This window comes from Carassius carassius, chromosome 42 (assembly GCF_963082965.1).
Source record: "Carassius carassius chromosome 42, fCarCar2.1, whole genome shotgun sequence".
Classification (NCBI taxonomy): Eukaryota; Metazoa; Chordata; class Actinopteri; order Cypriniformes; family Cyprinidae; genus Carassius; species Carassius carassius.
The window spans coordinates 2,186,507-2,202,660 of record NC_081796.1 but is presented as its reverse complement, the minus strand read 5'-3'; the positions used below and the strand labels follow the sequence as shown (position 1 = coordinate 2,202,660).

General features: G+C 38.2%; 1 protein-coding gene across 2 annotated transcripts in view; it reads left to right on the top strand.

Moving 5' to 3' along the window:
- Positions 1–16,154, top strand: part of LOC132124488 (partitioning defective 3 homolog) — a 474,703-nt gene that overhangs the window by 439,450 nt on the left and 19,099 nt on the right. For both annotated transcript variants that reach the window (XM_059535542.1, XM_059535540.1), the window contains one exon: positions 15,468–15,591. In XM_059535542.1, the coding sequence (XP_059391525.1) occupies positions 15,468–15,591 (124 nt within the window). The remainder of the gene's footprint in view (positions 1–15,467; positions 15,592–16,154) is intronic.

Here is a 16,154-nt window from a genome sequence, read left to right as displayed (position 1 = left end):
TGGCCCTCTATTTGCTGGCAAATTCCAGTTGGAATACATCGGCACAGGAAAGAAAATGTATTGGGGTCTAAACTTCAATTAACATTTAAATAGAAAATATAAATAAAATGAATTAAAAGTATAAAAAAAACTATAAAATAAATAAAAAATAATGTATCTCAATGTAAAACACTGATTTAGACAAACAAACAAACAATAAATTAATTCTACATCCTTGCCATCTGTTTAGTTTTTATTTGTCATTTTTGTGGTTTTTCAGTTTTCCGTGGCATTGTATGGCACTTCTAGTTTTGGCTGCATAATACAAACCAACATCCATTGGTAATGATCTTATGATACTGACTCTAGATATGGCATAACAGGCATTATTTACTATTTATTCATCTTTACAGCAGCTCTGAAGTGACCTTCTCCACCAGCCCTGTGCTAGTAGTAATAATGTTGTCTATTATGGTTTATGGTTATTTAGTGACTGTAGACTGGATCCTCTCATCTCTTTCCGACCTGTCAGAGATAATGTTGAGCAATCAGAACAGCAGGGACGAATCACTGCTATTCATTTTTCTAAGTGCTATTTCACAGTATCACTTCATTTAGTCTATTACTGTATGTCTCTGAATGTCATTATTGAACCGGAAGCATCTGAGTCAAAAAATCTCATGCGTCCACACTGCATTAAGCTGCGCACGCTATTTTAAAGATTTGCCAGCTCTCAGTAGGGATATCATAATGGCCATGTGCAAATATAGACATATGTTAGAGAAATCACAGTTGCCAGAAGTGTAATCGTGGGCTTCCAATGCTTCAATAGTCAGGGGATACATAACAATAAAACCCAACAACCCCCAGAAGAGCCACAAATCCATGATTCTTCTAAAGACATGCAAACATCCTCACCAGCACGTGCACATTATATAACCAGCAGGACAATAATGTGTGCAATTAATCACTTTTATTGTCGCTCTATCTTTAGTTTAATTGAATTGAAAGATTCTAATTGATTCCTCCTCATTTACAGCACTGCCAATCCTCTACAAACATTTTCACATAGACACATAGAGTTTCGTGTTTAAGCACATCTAGCTTTCTCATGCAAGTTTTTACAAAAGAAAATTAGAAGACATAAACTGAAAATAGTAACATGAGGAGTTAGTCACAAGGACATAGAAGTGGTTCACATAGAAGTGGTTCCTGTAGCTCAGACTGTCAAGCATTGCACTAGTAACGGCAAGATCATGTGTTTGATTCCCAGGGATGGTAGTGGGTTCAAATCCCAAAAATGGTTGTGAGTTCGATTCCCAGGGAAAGCCAGATTTATTAAAAGGTGTACCATAAATGCAAAGCAAATCACTTTGGAAAAAATTGTCTGCCAAATGTAATTGTAGAATAAGATGTGCAGCCACACAGCCACAGATTATGTAGACAAAATATTATATTATACACAGTGAGACCAGGGACATCCAGTATTAAGAACATATTAAGAAAGTAACTTTAAAATGTACAAAATAAAAACTAAACGAAGGTCAATATGTGAAAGTATTTGAACTGAACTTTGTCTATCTCTGTGGATATGTTGACCTTGTGGACATGCTGACTCCCAATCGTGACTCTTGTGTACACTAAGCTCATTGGCTGAACTGACCCGAGACCTGTTCCTCAGTCATATCAGCCCTACAGGGAAGCGGTCAGGCGCTGTGAAGTCCACCTCAGCCTGTGTCGGGGACCACCAGGCAGGCTGTTTAAAGGTGATAATGGCTTTTAATTTAAACCAAAGATGATTTATCCGAGTTTGGCTAGCCTCCCGAACCACAGACCTGAAAGCATGAAATGAAGACTTTACCTTCGAAGTCTCATCATTCACTTTGAATGTTCTGAATGTGGAGAAAGAAGGAAAGGAAGGGAAAATGAATAATTTATTAAATTAATAATTATTCAATAAATGCTGCCTTGTTAAGCAGAAGAGACTTTCAAAACATAAAAAAGTCTTACTGACCTCAAACTTTTGAATGGTAGTGAATGTGTTGTTTGATAATGCATTAGAAAACGTCTACTCCTCTCAACATATAACACAAATTCATGACATTGAAGTAGAAAACTGCATATTTTGCAAATAAACACAAAACAGAGAACATGCTTTCTGCCTTCCAGCTTAACATCATCTTCCATCAAGTTGACCATTGATTCCTCATTAGAGTCACCCTAAAATGATCAGTGTCCAGTTACTACAGTTACACCGATAGATACCTGGAGGGCATGTGTCTCATCTGTCACCTGTCAATCACACCTGAATGAGATCTGTTAACTAAGTAGGTTTGCCATTACCAATAAAGTCCTCCTTTGGTATTTGGTGGCTAATAGTGTTTAGTAAACAGTGGTTTTAATTAAAAACCTCTCACATATGCCCGTGTTCCCAAATACCCCCGCAGTGTGTGTTTGTCGAGTGTTTTCACATGGTCATTCACTGGCCATCTGGAAGGGACTCACAGTTGTTTGGTCTTTGTTTGTGAAGCGTCAGAATATCAGCGACTGGTTTAATCCTCCTCAGCTCGTCTGGCTTCTGTGGGAGTCACAGGCTGAATGAGTGACATTAATCTGTGTTTCTGTCTTATCACTCAGTCTGAGCTGAACCTGAGAAGTGACTGTTCTCTTTCAGACAAAATTCAGCTCTTTATTTACATAAGTGCTGGAGTGAAATACTAAAACTGGCTTTACGCCAGAAAACCAAAATCTTGGCAAGAGAACTGCAACCACGCAGTCCCATTTTTAAGCCATTTTTATGTGAAAATTGAGCAACGCTAAAAGCATTTGTTCATGTATTTGCATAATGTTTTGACTGTGACCTCAATTATTGACAAGCATTTGTTGGTTTCTATTTATTTCCTCCACATTACTTAAATGACTGACTTCATCCAAAAATGAAATTTCACTCCTGCTCATGTCGTTCCAAACCTCTTATTATTATATGTGAATGCTAAAGAAAATATTCAGTGTTTTTGTGTAATGATAGTCAGTTGTGTCTAAAACAACATTAGACCCCATTGAGATTCATTATATGGGCAAAACTTGATGGTTACTTTATGATATATGGTTAGACTTTATCTCGATAGTCCACTTTAGTCATTCTCCTAACTATAAGCAACTTTGCAACTACATTTAAACTAACTCTCAGAGTATTAGTTGCCTGTCAGGTTAGGGTTAGTAGAATAAGTTGACACATACAGTACTTGCATAGTTAGTAGTCGAATGTCTATTGGGCAAAATCAAGAATTAGCAGACATTAAGCAGACAAAGTACTAATTCTCTAATGACTGCTAGTTGACATGTAGTTGAAAGGTTACTTCTAGTTAGTAGAATGTCTATAGTTGACTATCAAAATAAAGGACAAACACATCATGTTTGTACTTTGTTGGCTGTATCACACCTCAAAAAAGAAAGTATTCAAGTTGTATCTGGATCCGAGAAGTATGGGGTACTGTTACATAACCAAAGAGAAAGAGATGAAAAGAGAGGCAGACAGACAGAATACCAAAAGATCCTCTACAGAAGAAGAAGCTGTTTTCTGCACAGAAAGTACTGCTCATGACTGCAAAGCACGCCTGAAGTTTTCTGCTCTCATCATTGCTGTTGAGTAACAGGGTTGAGTTGAAAAGTGTAGCACGGTAATTAAAGAGAACTTCAGAATGCAGTTGTGTTGTAACCTGAGGGAAAAGCTGGAGTTTGTCTGTATTCAGCTGTGGTGTGAGTATGGGTGAAGGATTAGTAGAGATTACATTGGGATCCTAGTTCAGATAACTTCATCCTCGGCCTCTGGGTCTTTTTTTCTCCACTTTCCTTCAGTCACGGCTTATAAAGCACCTGCAGTGAAAATGCTTCCATCTCAGACGATGACAGTCGGACGGCTCGTTCTCTCGCACCCATCACCCTCATTAAGCCTGTCGATGAAAAGTGTGGAAACTCTCGTCATGTTCCAGCGGCCCGCTAGGCTTCTAAAGTTACAAACCTTTAATCCACCAGCTTTGGCAGAAACAACTTTGGTATTACAGCTTAAATGGGTATTTTGAAAGTTTCTCAGGCCTTTTGGTTTTTTTTTTTTTTAAGCTGTCTGTGTTGAGAAACAGATGTTGGCTTTCAGCCATCTTCTCAGTCTCATTGACTGAGCTGTTCTTGCAGCTAGCTTCACTGACCTCTGCTTTGAGTATTTTAGGCAGGCTCTTTGAAAAGCTGCTCAAAATCTTGTTACATCACAACGATCAGACCATTGGAAGTGCTTTTTAGAAAGACACAACAGCATCATAACATGTTTCTTCTGCTAATAGCTGGTAAATCCTTTCTTCTGAACAGTCTGAAGCTGGTTAATCAGCAGTCACTCCAGGTTTACAATTTTCCTGTGACACTATCTCATTATTTTCTTTTGTATCGCTTTCGATCTGAAGCCAAAATACATGCCTCCAATTACTCTAAATGTCATATCTATAAACACACCCCTTTTATGTTCATATGTTTTATAATAAAGACTAAAAATGCCATGATTCTCATGAAAACTGCACAACTTGGACTAGTCTTGGAATAGAATTCTAGCAGTTCCAAAATGTGGATTTCTCAGTGATGCAACTGAAGAACCATTTTTTGGTTTCTTAAAGAAGGTTACGTGGATGTTCAAGGTTGTAAAGTTGAGTGGAGTATGCACGATACTGCATACCTACGTATGTATAATAGTTTTAGATATACATCATTCATTGCATTGGTGGAACTACAATCTCTCATAAATGAAATATTGAATTTAGTTAATTGGTTTGTTTATTTATTCATCGCTACAGACATTTGAGTAGTCTGGTAATTTAGTTTCACATTATTTGTTTTGTTTATAAAATAAAAAAAAAATAAAAAATAATAAGTATATAAAAACCGGGTTCCATTGAAGCAATAGAATGGAAATTGTTCTTGCATAAAATATTGAAGAGATTTATTTAATATTGAGATAGATAGATCAGTCGATAGATAGATGATTTATCTAACCTTACAAACATTTCAATATTGTACTTTAGTGTTAATACTATTTGAATTTTTTTAAAATTATTATTGTGTTTTTTGTTTTGTTTTGTTTTGTGTAACATTTATCTTGGGTAAGACAACTGCTACGTCACCAAACAATATCATTGTAAAAAAAAAAAAAAAAACCTTAATACCCAACATATTAAGCCATGTAATATAATAACCATCTAACAGTTTAAACGAATAATCCCACTCTCAGTCTTCCCCTGCTTGGAAGCAAAAATCTTCAAGCATGCCCATCATAATGCATAATTTAGTATTAATCTCAGTAATCTCATAGCCTCCCGCTGCTCTGTCTGTCCTGGTGAGATTTTTTGATTTGTTGTCTTTTAAATCAACATTGAAAAGTATTTAGTATGATGTTACAACAGTTTAGTATATAATGCCATTGTGAGTATGTTTAGCTGTCCCTTTGTCTCACATCATACTGTATGCTTGATTGACAGCTGATAGTGTCTTCTGGATGTGCACGTGCAGAACTGTGATGACCTTTTGGTTGTGTTCTCAAAAGACCTCTTAGTTTGAACTTATAATGTGTCTTCATTAAGACTGGGAGCCTCTCGCAGCCATAGATCATTACAATGACAGGACTTGCACTATGCCACAGTGAGCAGATAATTGTGATTTGAATACTGGGGTCATTTGGGGTGAGTTTATTAACATATGTATAGCCCAGTGGATTGGTCATCAATATGATGTCTAAGCCTCTCATTTTCTCCGTTCCCTCTCTTCGCTTCAATCATACATCTTTATCCATCCCACCTGTCAGTTATTGGGTACTTCATAAATGCCATCAGACATCATATGCCCATGAAGTGACCCTTCATAACACAATCGCTTCCTGTTGCTGAGCAACATTGCTTCGAAAAGCAGCAACTGGATTTAGGAATGTGGATTGGATAGCCATAAAAAGAAATGTGAAGAAGAATTGATTTGGTTTAGCTTTGAGAAAATAGGTTTCTGTCTGTTTTGTATGCCATCTGTCTGCATATGCCAACCTACTGACCTTGCATTGATTATTACACAACATTGAACACTTAATTGAAATGATGGCCCCTGTCAGAGCTTTTTTTGTTCATTCCTAACATGGCCATTACTAAAGGTCATGACCCATGACCTTTGAGGTGCAGGGTCCCATAAGGGGATATCAAAAATCAAAATACATTCACATACTTTTCTTTGGTCCTGCACAGTTTTTTAATTTTTGTATTTTTATTTGCATTGTAATTTTTTATTTTTTTATTATTTAGTTATCAGGTTAAACTAAATAAAAATGAGACATGTTGCTTTGGAAACTTTATATGTTATTTCATTTTATTTCAGTTAATTTCAGAACTTTAAATTGACTTTGAAGTGACTTTTTATTATTTATTTATTTATTTTTAATCATAATTCCTATCAACAGTTTTTTGATTACAATAAGTTAATTATCCTCATAGCGCAAATATGTATATTTTCTATCTCTATATTTGTTTTGGTTGGCAATAAAAAATGTAATTATTGACATTGTCAATATTTTGCCATGTCATAATAATTTGATTCTGTCCATTTTAATCTGAGATTCATTATTTAATTTTATTTGTTATTGTTATTTATCAACAATTCTGATTACAATCATTGAACCACCATGATTGTGCATATTTTCTATCTTTACATTTGTTTTGGTTGGCAAAATTCTTGTAAAGTCTCTGCATTTAAGAAAAAACTCTCAAGCTCTTTAATTCTCCTTAATGCTCCTTATGTCAATATTGTTATAGCATAAAGTGGCACTGAGTAGATGGTTCCAGCTTGGTGTCCTTTTTTCTTCATTTATTAATGAGGATGAGGCACTTGGGAAAGGTGATAAAATGAATAGCAAAAGATGAGGTAAAGTAAAGGAAAAATGTGAATCATTTACTCGCACATGCTGGTAGACACGACCATTGACATTTCAAAAGCTTCTGCTACTGCAATTTGATGTCATTGTGAGTGTGTGTTAGCATTAGCTCAGATTCCTTATTTTGAATTATTATTATTATTTTTAAAATTTAACGAACCCTAATGCATGAAATTTTTGTCTTTTCGAACCTGTTCTGCGTATTCTGAAGAAGCCATGAAACGTTAACCGCCAAGAATCATGTTTCAGGAATGACTGGCAATAGATTGGCCAGATAATCTCTTTCACAGATTCAATCACACAGCTAACTCGTACAACAGATGTCAAATAATACGCTGCTGCGCAATCTCGGTGAGGGTCCCGGGTTGCCCACCTCTGAAACCCGATCTCCTCCTCCCCACAATGGGTTGGTGCCCTGGCGTCTGTTAGCTCATCTGGAGAGTGGCTTTTGAGAGTGAAGTCAACGGTGTGTGTAATAAGCTAGCGCTAGCGGATGGCTAGTGCCCATTCAGATGCTGATTTTCTAGTTGATCCATTTGCATTAAGTGCAACCTAATTGCCAACTGTGGCCTGATTATGGTGTGTGTCGGCCGGGATGAAATATGTACCTCCCATTTGCACCCACCGCTGCTCAACTCAATGTCGGATGGGAGTAAACCTAAAACGAAAAGCGAATTTTCAACACTAGGGAAATACTACCACTTTGAAATGGGTGATGCGTGCTTGTATTTATAAAAAATTGACAAAGTAGCTCATGCACTAGAACAATCACTGTCTTTGTTCATGTATGATGTGTTTTCCACATCATTTTGTTGGTCTTGTTCTTCATTGTGCCCTCTTTCACCTGCGGTGCAGTCTGGATAAGTGCACTATGAAGAAAAGCCTGGTTCCGTCTTTCTGTTTACTAGGATGCATATCTAAATGTGACTCCTCAGTTAGTGGCCTATGGAATTTTGATGAGCCAGAGAGGAACAGCTGGAGTCTGCAGTGGTTTAAGTGACCATGTCGCCTCTTTTAATCTTGCTGCTGTTGTCATCGTTGCATTTGTGAGAGGAAACTTAGCAGCTCTAAAAGGAATTTGGATGATCACCTGCATAAGTCCTGTTGTGAATCACTAGACCATTTTGCTCTTTCACTCTTTTCTTGTAGCATGTTTAAAGTCACGGAGGTGCAGGACCTGAGGTTCTCTCTTATTTCTGGTTTCTACCCCACCTTGGTGGCTTTCAAAGGCTAATGCATTACATTCTCCTTCTAAGGTGCTTACTTTGCTTCTGTTAGAAATGCTATGAATCGGCTTGTAACACGCTATGTTCAAATCCACTTGGCTACTTGGAGTCTAAATGGACACTATCAATAAAATCTGTCTCCATCAAGGTTTGCAGTACTTATCTGCATGTTACTCAGGATAACTGAATCCACCAGGATTTTTCTGAATAATAAAAGCAACACCGCCCACATATTATTGTACCATTCCTCATATTGAAAAATAGTTGTTAACCATTTAATTAAAACAATGGCTACCTTTTTAAATTCATCGATGTGTCCTTTCAAGGCAATCAAAGTATGCAGTTATTAACTTTGTCTGTATCATTAGCCGTGTCCCTCCTCTCCTGCAGCAGTGACTGAGATTAATGAACTGGAGTGGCACATTGAGACCTCGGTGAAGGCAGACTGAAGGGTTGTGAGGTCTTAGACATGTGTATCAGGTCCTGAATACATTGAAAAGCCTAGACAAGCTCTCTGCCGCTCTCTCGGATTCGAAGCACCAACCAATCAATGATACTGGATTAACGGCCTTAACTTCAAAGTTCATCTTCCTTTTTATGGAGCCTGCAGCTGCCAGTCAAACCTCTGCTCTAATGCTCACTTCCCAGAACTAAATTATAAGACATAAACTTCCATTGAGAACCTGAGATCATCATCCCCCTTTTTTTCTTGGTTGAGGTTTTTAAAACACCTGAAGGGATGGATTCCTAAAAAGAAAAGCAATGCAGTATTTATGAATGTATCTGTTCATAAAGTTAAAATGAGTCTAGTTATGCATTTGTTATAAAAAAAATATGCTTTATTTGTATTTCACATAGGGCCTAATGTTTATAGACTAAAGTCATTGCACATTATTGTCTATAAAGGAGCTTGTATTTTTGGTTTTACTGACCATAAATGTGTAAGATTGCCAAGTCCCCGCAGGAGTATGATGGATTGGATTTAATAATTGATAAAGGTCTGGTGTTGCTGTAGACAAATACCTCAGTTTACCGGAACATCTTCAGATTAAAGTGGTGCTTCTTCAATATTTTGGCTGACTGTCAAGTTTTAGAGTGTTCCTCATGAGACAGCATAGTGAATTGGGAAATACTAATATCACATCTTTTGTTGGTTCAGTTTTGGCAAGACTTGGTGGGTGTGGCCAACGGCTATTGCAGGAAGTAATCACAATCAAATCGGCCAGGGCATGATCTGCCATCTACACCAATGAGAGAGCTTTTGTAATCATCACTACTATTTAAATAGTTTGTATAGTTTGAACAAACTCCTAAACCCAAGCAAATAAACATTGAATGTAACTCATCCCATTTGTGCCACAGCCATGACACATCAAATCATGTGGATTGTTGAGGAAAGGACTGCTATTACTTTTCTAAGTTGTCAGAATTGTGATTTTCACATCTGACCACTGCAGGAGGGAATGAAACCAGAGTGTCATAGAGACTTGAGGATGGGCACCTTTGACTTGGACAAGTAAGAGAAAATACAACTGTAGCAATTATGCACAACACTCCAGGACTGTGTGTGTGTTTTGTTGTTGTTGTTGTTTTAATTGCAAGTTCAAAATTTAAGCCTTAAAAAAAACACAAGTTAAATAATTCAGCAGCAGGTTAAGTGTTACTATGCAAAATAAGTGTTAAGACAAGGTGAAGTTTTACTCTCAGCAGTTTCCATTGTCGGCTTTGCCTGTGTGATTTGCATTGGAATGTTAGCCAGACTAAAGTACTTACTCACACTGAGAAAAGGGTGCAAGATTTAGTCTCACCCTGAAACTGAAAGACTGAGAGGGCATGTCGGTGAGAACAGCGAAACCAAACGTGTAGTCTCTGTCAGTGTCTTACAGTTGCGGTAGTTTTGGCCATCCTCGGTTCTATATGTGAGGAACGTTGGTTTGAGACTTGAGAGTGTCTGTGTGCATTTCAGAAATGAAAGATTTCTTTGTCGTCTCATCGTGCTCGATCATCAACTCTTTATTCCTTACAGAAGCCCTCCACATCTAATCCGGAAAGGTAGGTGTGGAGGTGCTCACATACAGGAAGTAACCAGGACTCCATCTCAGACTTCCCAATGGGGGTCCAAGCGCACTCATCAGGACCCCCGCCACGCACTTAAGGGTCTCTATGCCATAAATACATGAATCTCCAGCCTCTTTAATTGGGTCTGATTTATTGCAGATTGTCTGATGAACATTGATTTCCTTTATAGATGAATGATAAAAAGCTTACTTTCGTTTTATACCTGGAAATGACCAGCAGCAATTCTGATTTCATCTGTCCATGCTTTCTGTCCAAATCTCTGAAGGGAGCCGATAGATATGACTATCTTTGAAAGGAATTAAGTCCGAGGGGATATATAATTAATATGACTTAAGCTTTGAGTTGATGCAATATTACTGAGGCCACCAGCAAACCCTTCTTTTCATCTCCCATATCTCCTATGAAGTTCTGGAGGACATGGAAAGAAACCAGATAGTCTGACAGAATTTCAATCTGATAAAAGGAATTTGGTATTCAGCAGAGATTCTGAATCACCAATGTGTATTCCTCTCTCTCTCTCTCACTCCCTTTCTCTCTCTCTCTCTCTCTCTCTCTCTCTCTTTCTATGTCTCTCTGTTTCTGTTAAAGTTGAATTTATCACTGTTTGAAAAAAGTAGAATGGCTGCATCATCTCTAAATCCAGATACTGACACGTAAACCCTTACCCAAATGCCACCCTAAGGCCTTTGCCACTTTATCCAACATAAATGTCAAATGGGACATGTTACATTCTCACTGACTTGACAGACACAAAACCACAAGTTTACATCAAGTGCTCCGCCATAGGGGACAAAACCAGAGATCCTTGATGGGAAAAAAAAGTGGTGTCAAGCATTTTGAAACATGGTAAATGGTTAATTGATGGTTCTACTAGCTGATATTCCATTTGATCAGCCATATAGACCAGTTAATAACAATAAAGGACAAACTCGGACCAGTTAGAAATCTGGTTGACCTGCTAAAATCTAAAACAAGCTAAAAATATGTACAACCTACTATTTAGACACTTAAAGGGAAAGTTCGCCTGAGAAAGTAAAATACAGTCATTTATTCACCCTGCTGTTGTTCTAATTCTATTAGTTTCTCAAAAACAATGGACCCCACTGACTTTTATTTTATTAAAATAATAATAATAATAATAATAATAACAGTCCGACAAAAGAATGATTGTCATACAGGTTTGGAATTTTATAAGGGTGAGTGAATGATTTTTTTTACTGGATTTTTCAGTGCATCATGACCAACCCAAAGACAAGACAAAAACACAAAGAAACATGCACAGTCCTACATCACCGTCCCAGATGCTTCTAGGCAGAGTTTATAAGCAAAATATTAACAGCATCAGACTTAATATTGGATTAATTTATCTTTCTCATTTCCATAGCATTCTAGACCAAATGCACATGGTAATTACTTGGATCGTTTCACTTCATGTCTCCCATTGGGATTCTGCTCTTTGGTTTCTTTTCTTCCCTCCTTCCGTTATAGTTTTAACTAGGCATAATCTCTGTACTGCCACATTGAGTTTTCTCTGAGCAAGAACAGGTGAGGAGCCCTGTATTGTCAGATGCCTCTGATGTCAGTGCTACCCGTGCATCACACTCGATTCAGAGAGTTTAATCTGCAACAATAACCTTCTGTCTTCAGAGAAATTGTTTTCTGGAGCTGCAAAGTAAAAAGGTAAAAGGTTTTATTCAGAATATTGAGAGAGTCATGAGTGGGAAAGGGTGTGCGTAGACACTGAAAATAATACAACGAAGGAGAAAAGGCAGAGCAAATGGGGTGCGGACAATCGCAAAATGACCTTTCAGTTGGATAACACAAACCAATTTCGAATGAATCTCATTGTATTGGGAGAATGAAACTGGTGGCTTGTTAAATGCTGTGGCATATGGGTATTTTATCTTCCTCTGCCTTTAATTGCTTTACTGTCAGACTGTTTCCGTCTTGAATCTCTCTTTATGGAGGAGAAATGAAAATAAACATGGAGACATCTCCAGGAGGAGAGGCTTGACTGTGTGCTATCTCTCAAACAACATGGGCCCATCCTGTAAGTCGGCTTCAAGTTGCATACCGCCTGGCCTTTAATCTGATGCATAAACAAGAGCTGGGGAAAGTGATCCCTCATCATCCTCCCTTCATACTCCTCCGCCTCCTTAACCACCTCCATTGTTTGTCTTACAGATGCATTTGTTCTAATTGTCGCCGCTTTATTGATGCAAATTTCTGTGGGTCTTTGTGAGGTCTTGTTTAGCCAGGCCCCGTGGCTGACGTTGATGCATGCCTTGAGGTATTTATACCTGATATCAAGCATACCCCGAGACTAATCATGTGCGGTGGTGTTGGAGTGTTCATGGACTCCACCGAACAGATTTGTCTTCTTTTGTAAGGGAGTGTGACGAGTGGGGCCGGGCTGAGAGCGGTGGAGTGATTTGGAAATAGGCGACACCTGCTCCACTCACCAGTCTCGCGTTCCACGGAGGTGATTGGAAGGATACAAAAGAGGAGCGACGACAGTGAAGGATGAGAGAGGACCAGGCCTGGACTTTATTTTGTGTTTGGTTTTTGTTTGAGTGTGACAGCCTCTCGCAGACGACTGCCGCACTCGATTCCATCCACGATTTTTTACGATTCCAAATGCCACTTTTGCAATTTTGGATTTCATACCAGATCATCCAAAGAGACAGATTGTTGTTGATCTGCTGATGTGGTCTGTTCAAATTGTTCAAGTTCTCCAGTTCATCTAATGCAGCATGTTTCTTGAAACTTATTTCATGAGTAGAGCACCTTGATGTTCTTCATCTTATGGTTTTAGTTTCTCTACAAAAACGTCATGTTTTAACTGTTTACCAATCTTCTAATTTCCTGCTGACCATATGACTCACAGCGGTCTTCTCCACATCTGTGGCTGTAAAGTTCTAAATTGTCTTTTTTAACCACAAATGAACATCGTCAGAAGTTGTTTACTGGGTTGATCAAAAGCCTCAGCTGGTTAGCGAACTGAGTGACTCAGCTTATGGTTGCTTTAACCTTTCCAGTGTCTCACAATTCTCTGCTGTTTGTTTTGGAGTCTAAGGATTCAGAAGAAGGCTGTTCCTAGGCAGGAGGATTAAGCTAATGGATCCATCCCTGTTCATCTCCTAATGGATAAAGAAGGGAATAGATATAACACAGGCTTTAGAAGGAGTTTAGAATGATGGTTTATTGGCATTACTGGAGTCCACCTGAAAAACAAGCTATAATCAAATCTTATGGCTAACTCTTTGATGTTAGCAATGCTGCTGCAGATAGACTGCATCAGAATTAGGTTCCCTTATGAAAAACAATGTCATGAAAGCAACCAGAGCATATTTATTTGTAGATATCCTGTCTATTGTTCTTTATACCAAGGCTTTGTTTGCCAGTTCCCTCTGTACTGCTCAAAGCTTGTTAGTGTTTCTCTTGCTGTGAGCATAGACACCAGGCGCATTGCCACCCGATGCTAATGTGTAATCACATGTTTACAGGAGCTAATGGCCAAATTAATTTCCCCTCACAGATGTGCGGTAATGGCCAAGTGATTTGTTTATTTTCCTCAGGCTTTGACTGCTTTGTGAGGAAGTTGCAGCTTAGAGTGGTCATCAGAAGTCTACAAACTTTGTCTATGACAAATGTCTACAATTCCTGCATTTGAATCACTACACAAGCACTGAAATATTACTTGAAATATACAGCACAGCAAAGATTTCATGTCTCACAACTTTATCATCCTTAGCTTCATTCATCCTTCAGCTGCTTGACGTTTCTTTGAGAAAATATTTTTTCTGCTTATACTAAAATGTCAGTAAATGTCAGTGGATAAAGATGATACACTTTGCACATTTTATGATAAGTTATCAAATGGCATTAAAAAAAAAACTCTTTACTTTTAGCCCAAAACTCTCATACTGATAGTTTCTCACTTTTAAAATTGGATTTGAAATGATTTCCTGTGCCCGTTATAGTGGATTATTATACATGGTAATGTTGAGTACAATATTTTAATGGACACTTATAAGATTTGGTCCTTGAAAAGCAAGTACATTACTTTCCTGTATTTGCTACACTGAATGCACAAAGCATATGGCTCAATGATTCGCTTAATTTATAACACTTTCCTTTTCTCTGCCTTCCAAATGCATTTGATGGCCCTCAAGTTCTTCCATCATATGAATATAGGAATGGAGCGTTAAATGAAGTAACGCTAATACAATTAATTCAAATGGCTGCATGGAACAACAGAACAAGGATATTCAGTAAGCACCACTCATACAATTCTCATTCAGCTCCATTTGGTTTTTATGGTAGGTCATTTAACGGCAGTTTTAATGTAGGGTGATTGGCAATGTGTCGGAGTGGCCATTTCAGTCACTGGGCTGTTCCTGCTTGCGATCTACAATTATGAGCACATTTAGACCAGACATCTCATCTTAAGGAAGCTATCAACATCAGTGGAGGCTTAGCCACCTGTATCAGTTCCCCTCAGAGATGACATCTCTGTAATTAATCCATATGCTGAATTGCTGAGCCATATGCTGTACTTTTTTTTCTTTCTTGGTGCTCCATATTTTTGAAAGCTTAATGTTTTGCATTTTTGTGTTCTGGTTCTAATATTATTTTTTTTACCCATTTTTTAAGGATTTCCTTCCTCAATTCTCTTTCACTCTCTCACACTCTCTCTATATAAATGAGCCGTATTATCAGACAGAATGTTGTATCATAATGAGGGGTTTGTCACCAGCAGCCCGTGTGGTGGAGCAGATAAAAAGCGGGGCTTGATTATCGAGACGAGGCATATTGATTCCTATTGACGGTCACTTTCTCCAGCTCTTAATGAAAGGAATGCAAATGAGTCTCTCTGAGTTCTCCAAGAATAAGGCTAAGATGTGGGCCTTTGACTCTCTGTCATAAGATGGACATGTATCATTGGCCATGGTTCACTGGGGAGTCCTTCAGGGAAACGTTTGATGCTGGCGAGCGCTGGAAAAGTAATGGACTGTGTCTGTACTTGTAATTTAGCAAAATGGATTGGGTCACATGGGCTCAAATGGTGCTCATGTTATTGATTCAGGAAACAAGCTGTATTTTTTTTTTTGCGCTGTACTGTACCGTCTTGTTTGTTTTATTCAAGTGCTATCTCAGATTGATTTTGGGACCACTGGTGACGCCATAAATGAGTATATATGATTGTTGTTTTTTCTCTTTCTCCTCTATAGCAACCGACTGACACCAAGCAACCATGACCGGATACAGCATCTACGGCAAGAGTTCCAGCAGGTTAAGCAAGAGGAGGAACCTGATGACCGCCGCCGATCCTACAGCTTTCAACAACAACAGAGGGTGAGTGTGCAAGACTACTGGATAAACTTAGCATGTGCACCCTTACCCTGACCCTTAAAGCTTCCCAGCATGCACTTCTGCAAAAGTAACACTTTAATTTTATCTCATTATGAAAGCTGCAACCTCCGGAGGTCACATTTGTCGGCTACAGTAGTGGCCAACGAAAATGTGCTTTCTGCCGCCGCGTCTGCAAAGTGCATTTGCAGCTTTTGACCACTGAGTGGTGCTTTAACCGCAAGTTATCAAACAAGCGCATCAAAGCACATTTTCGCAAACAGCCATCAGCTTTGCCTCACCAATGTGTTACATTTGATGGCTGCAGTCGGGGAAAATGAAAGAAAAAAATGTAGTTAAAATATTTAATATTCACAGATGAAAGTTCATTACTTATGAAGTTATGTGCGTTTCATAGAACAAATTCATGCAGGATAAATGTCAGGCCTATGAGCCCGTGCTTATATTTTCTCTAAGATACACATTATTAAACCATATTTTAGATTTGATACATTTAATAGGTGTGCAGTGTTATTTATATAATATGAATTATGTGTTATATTATTCTA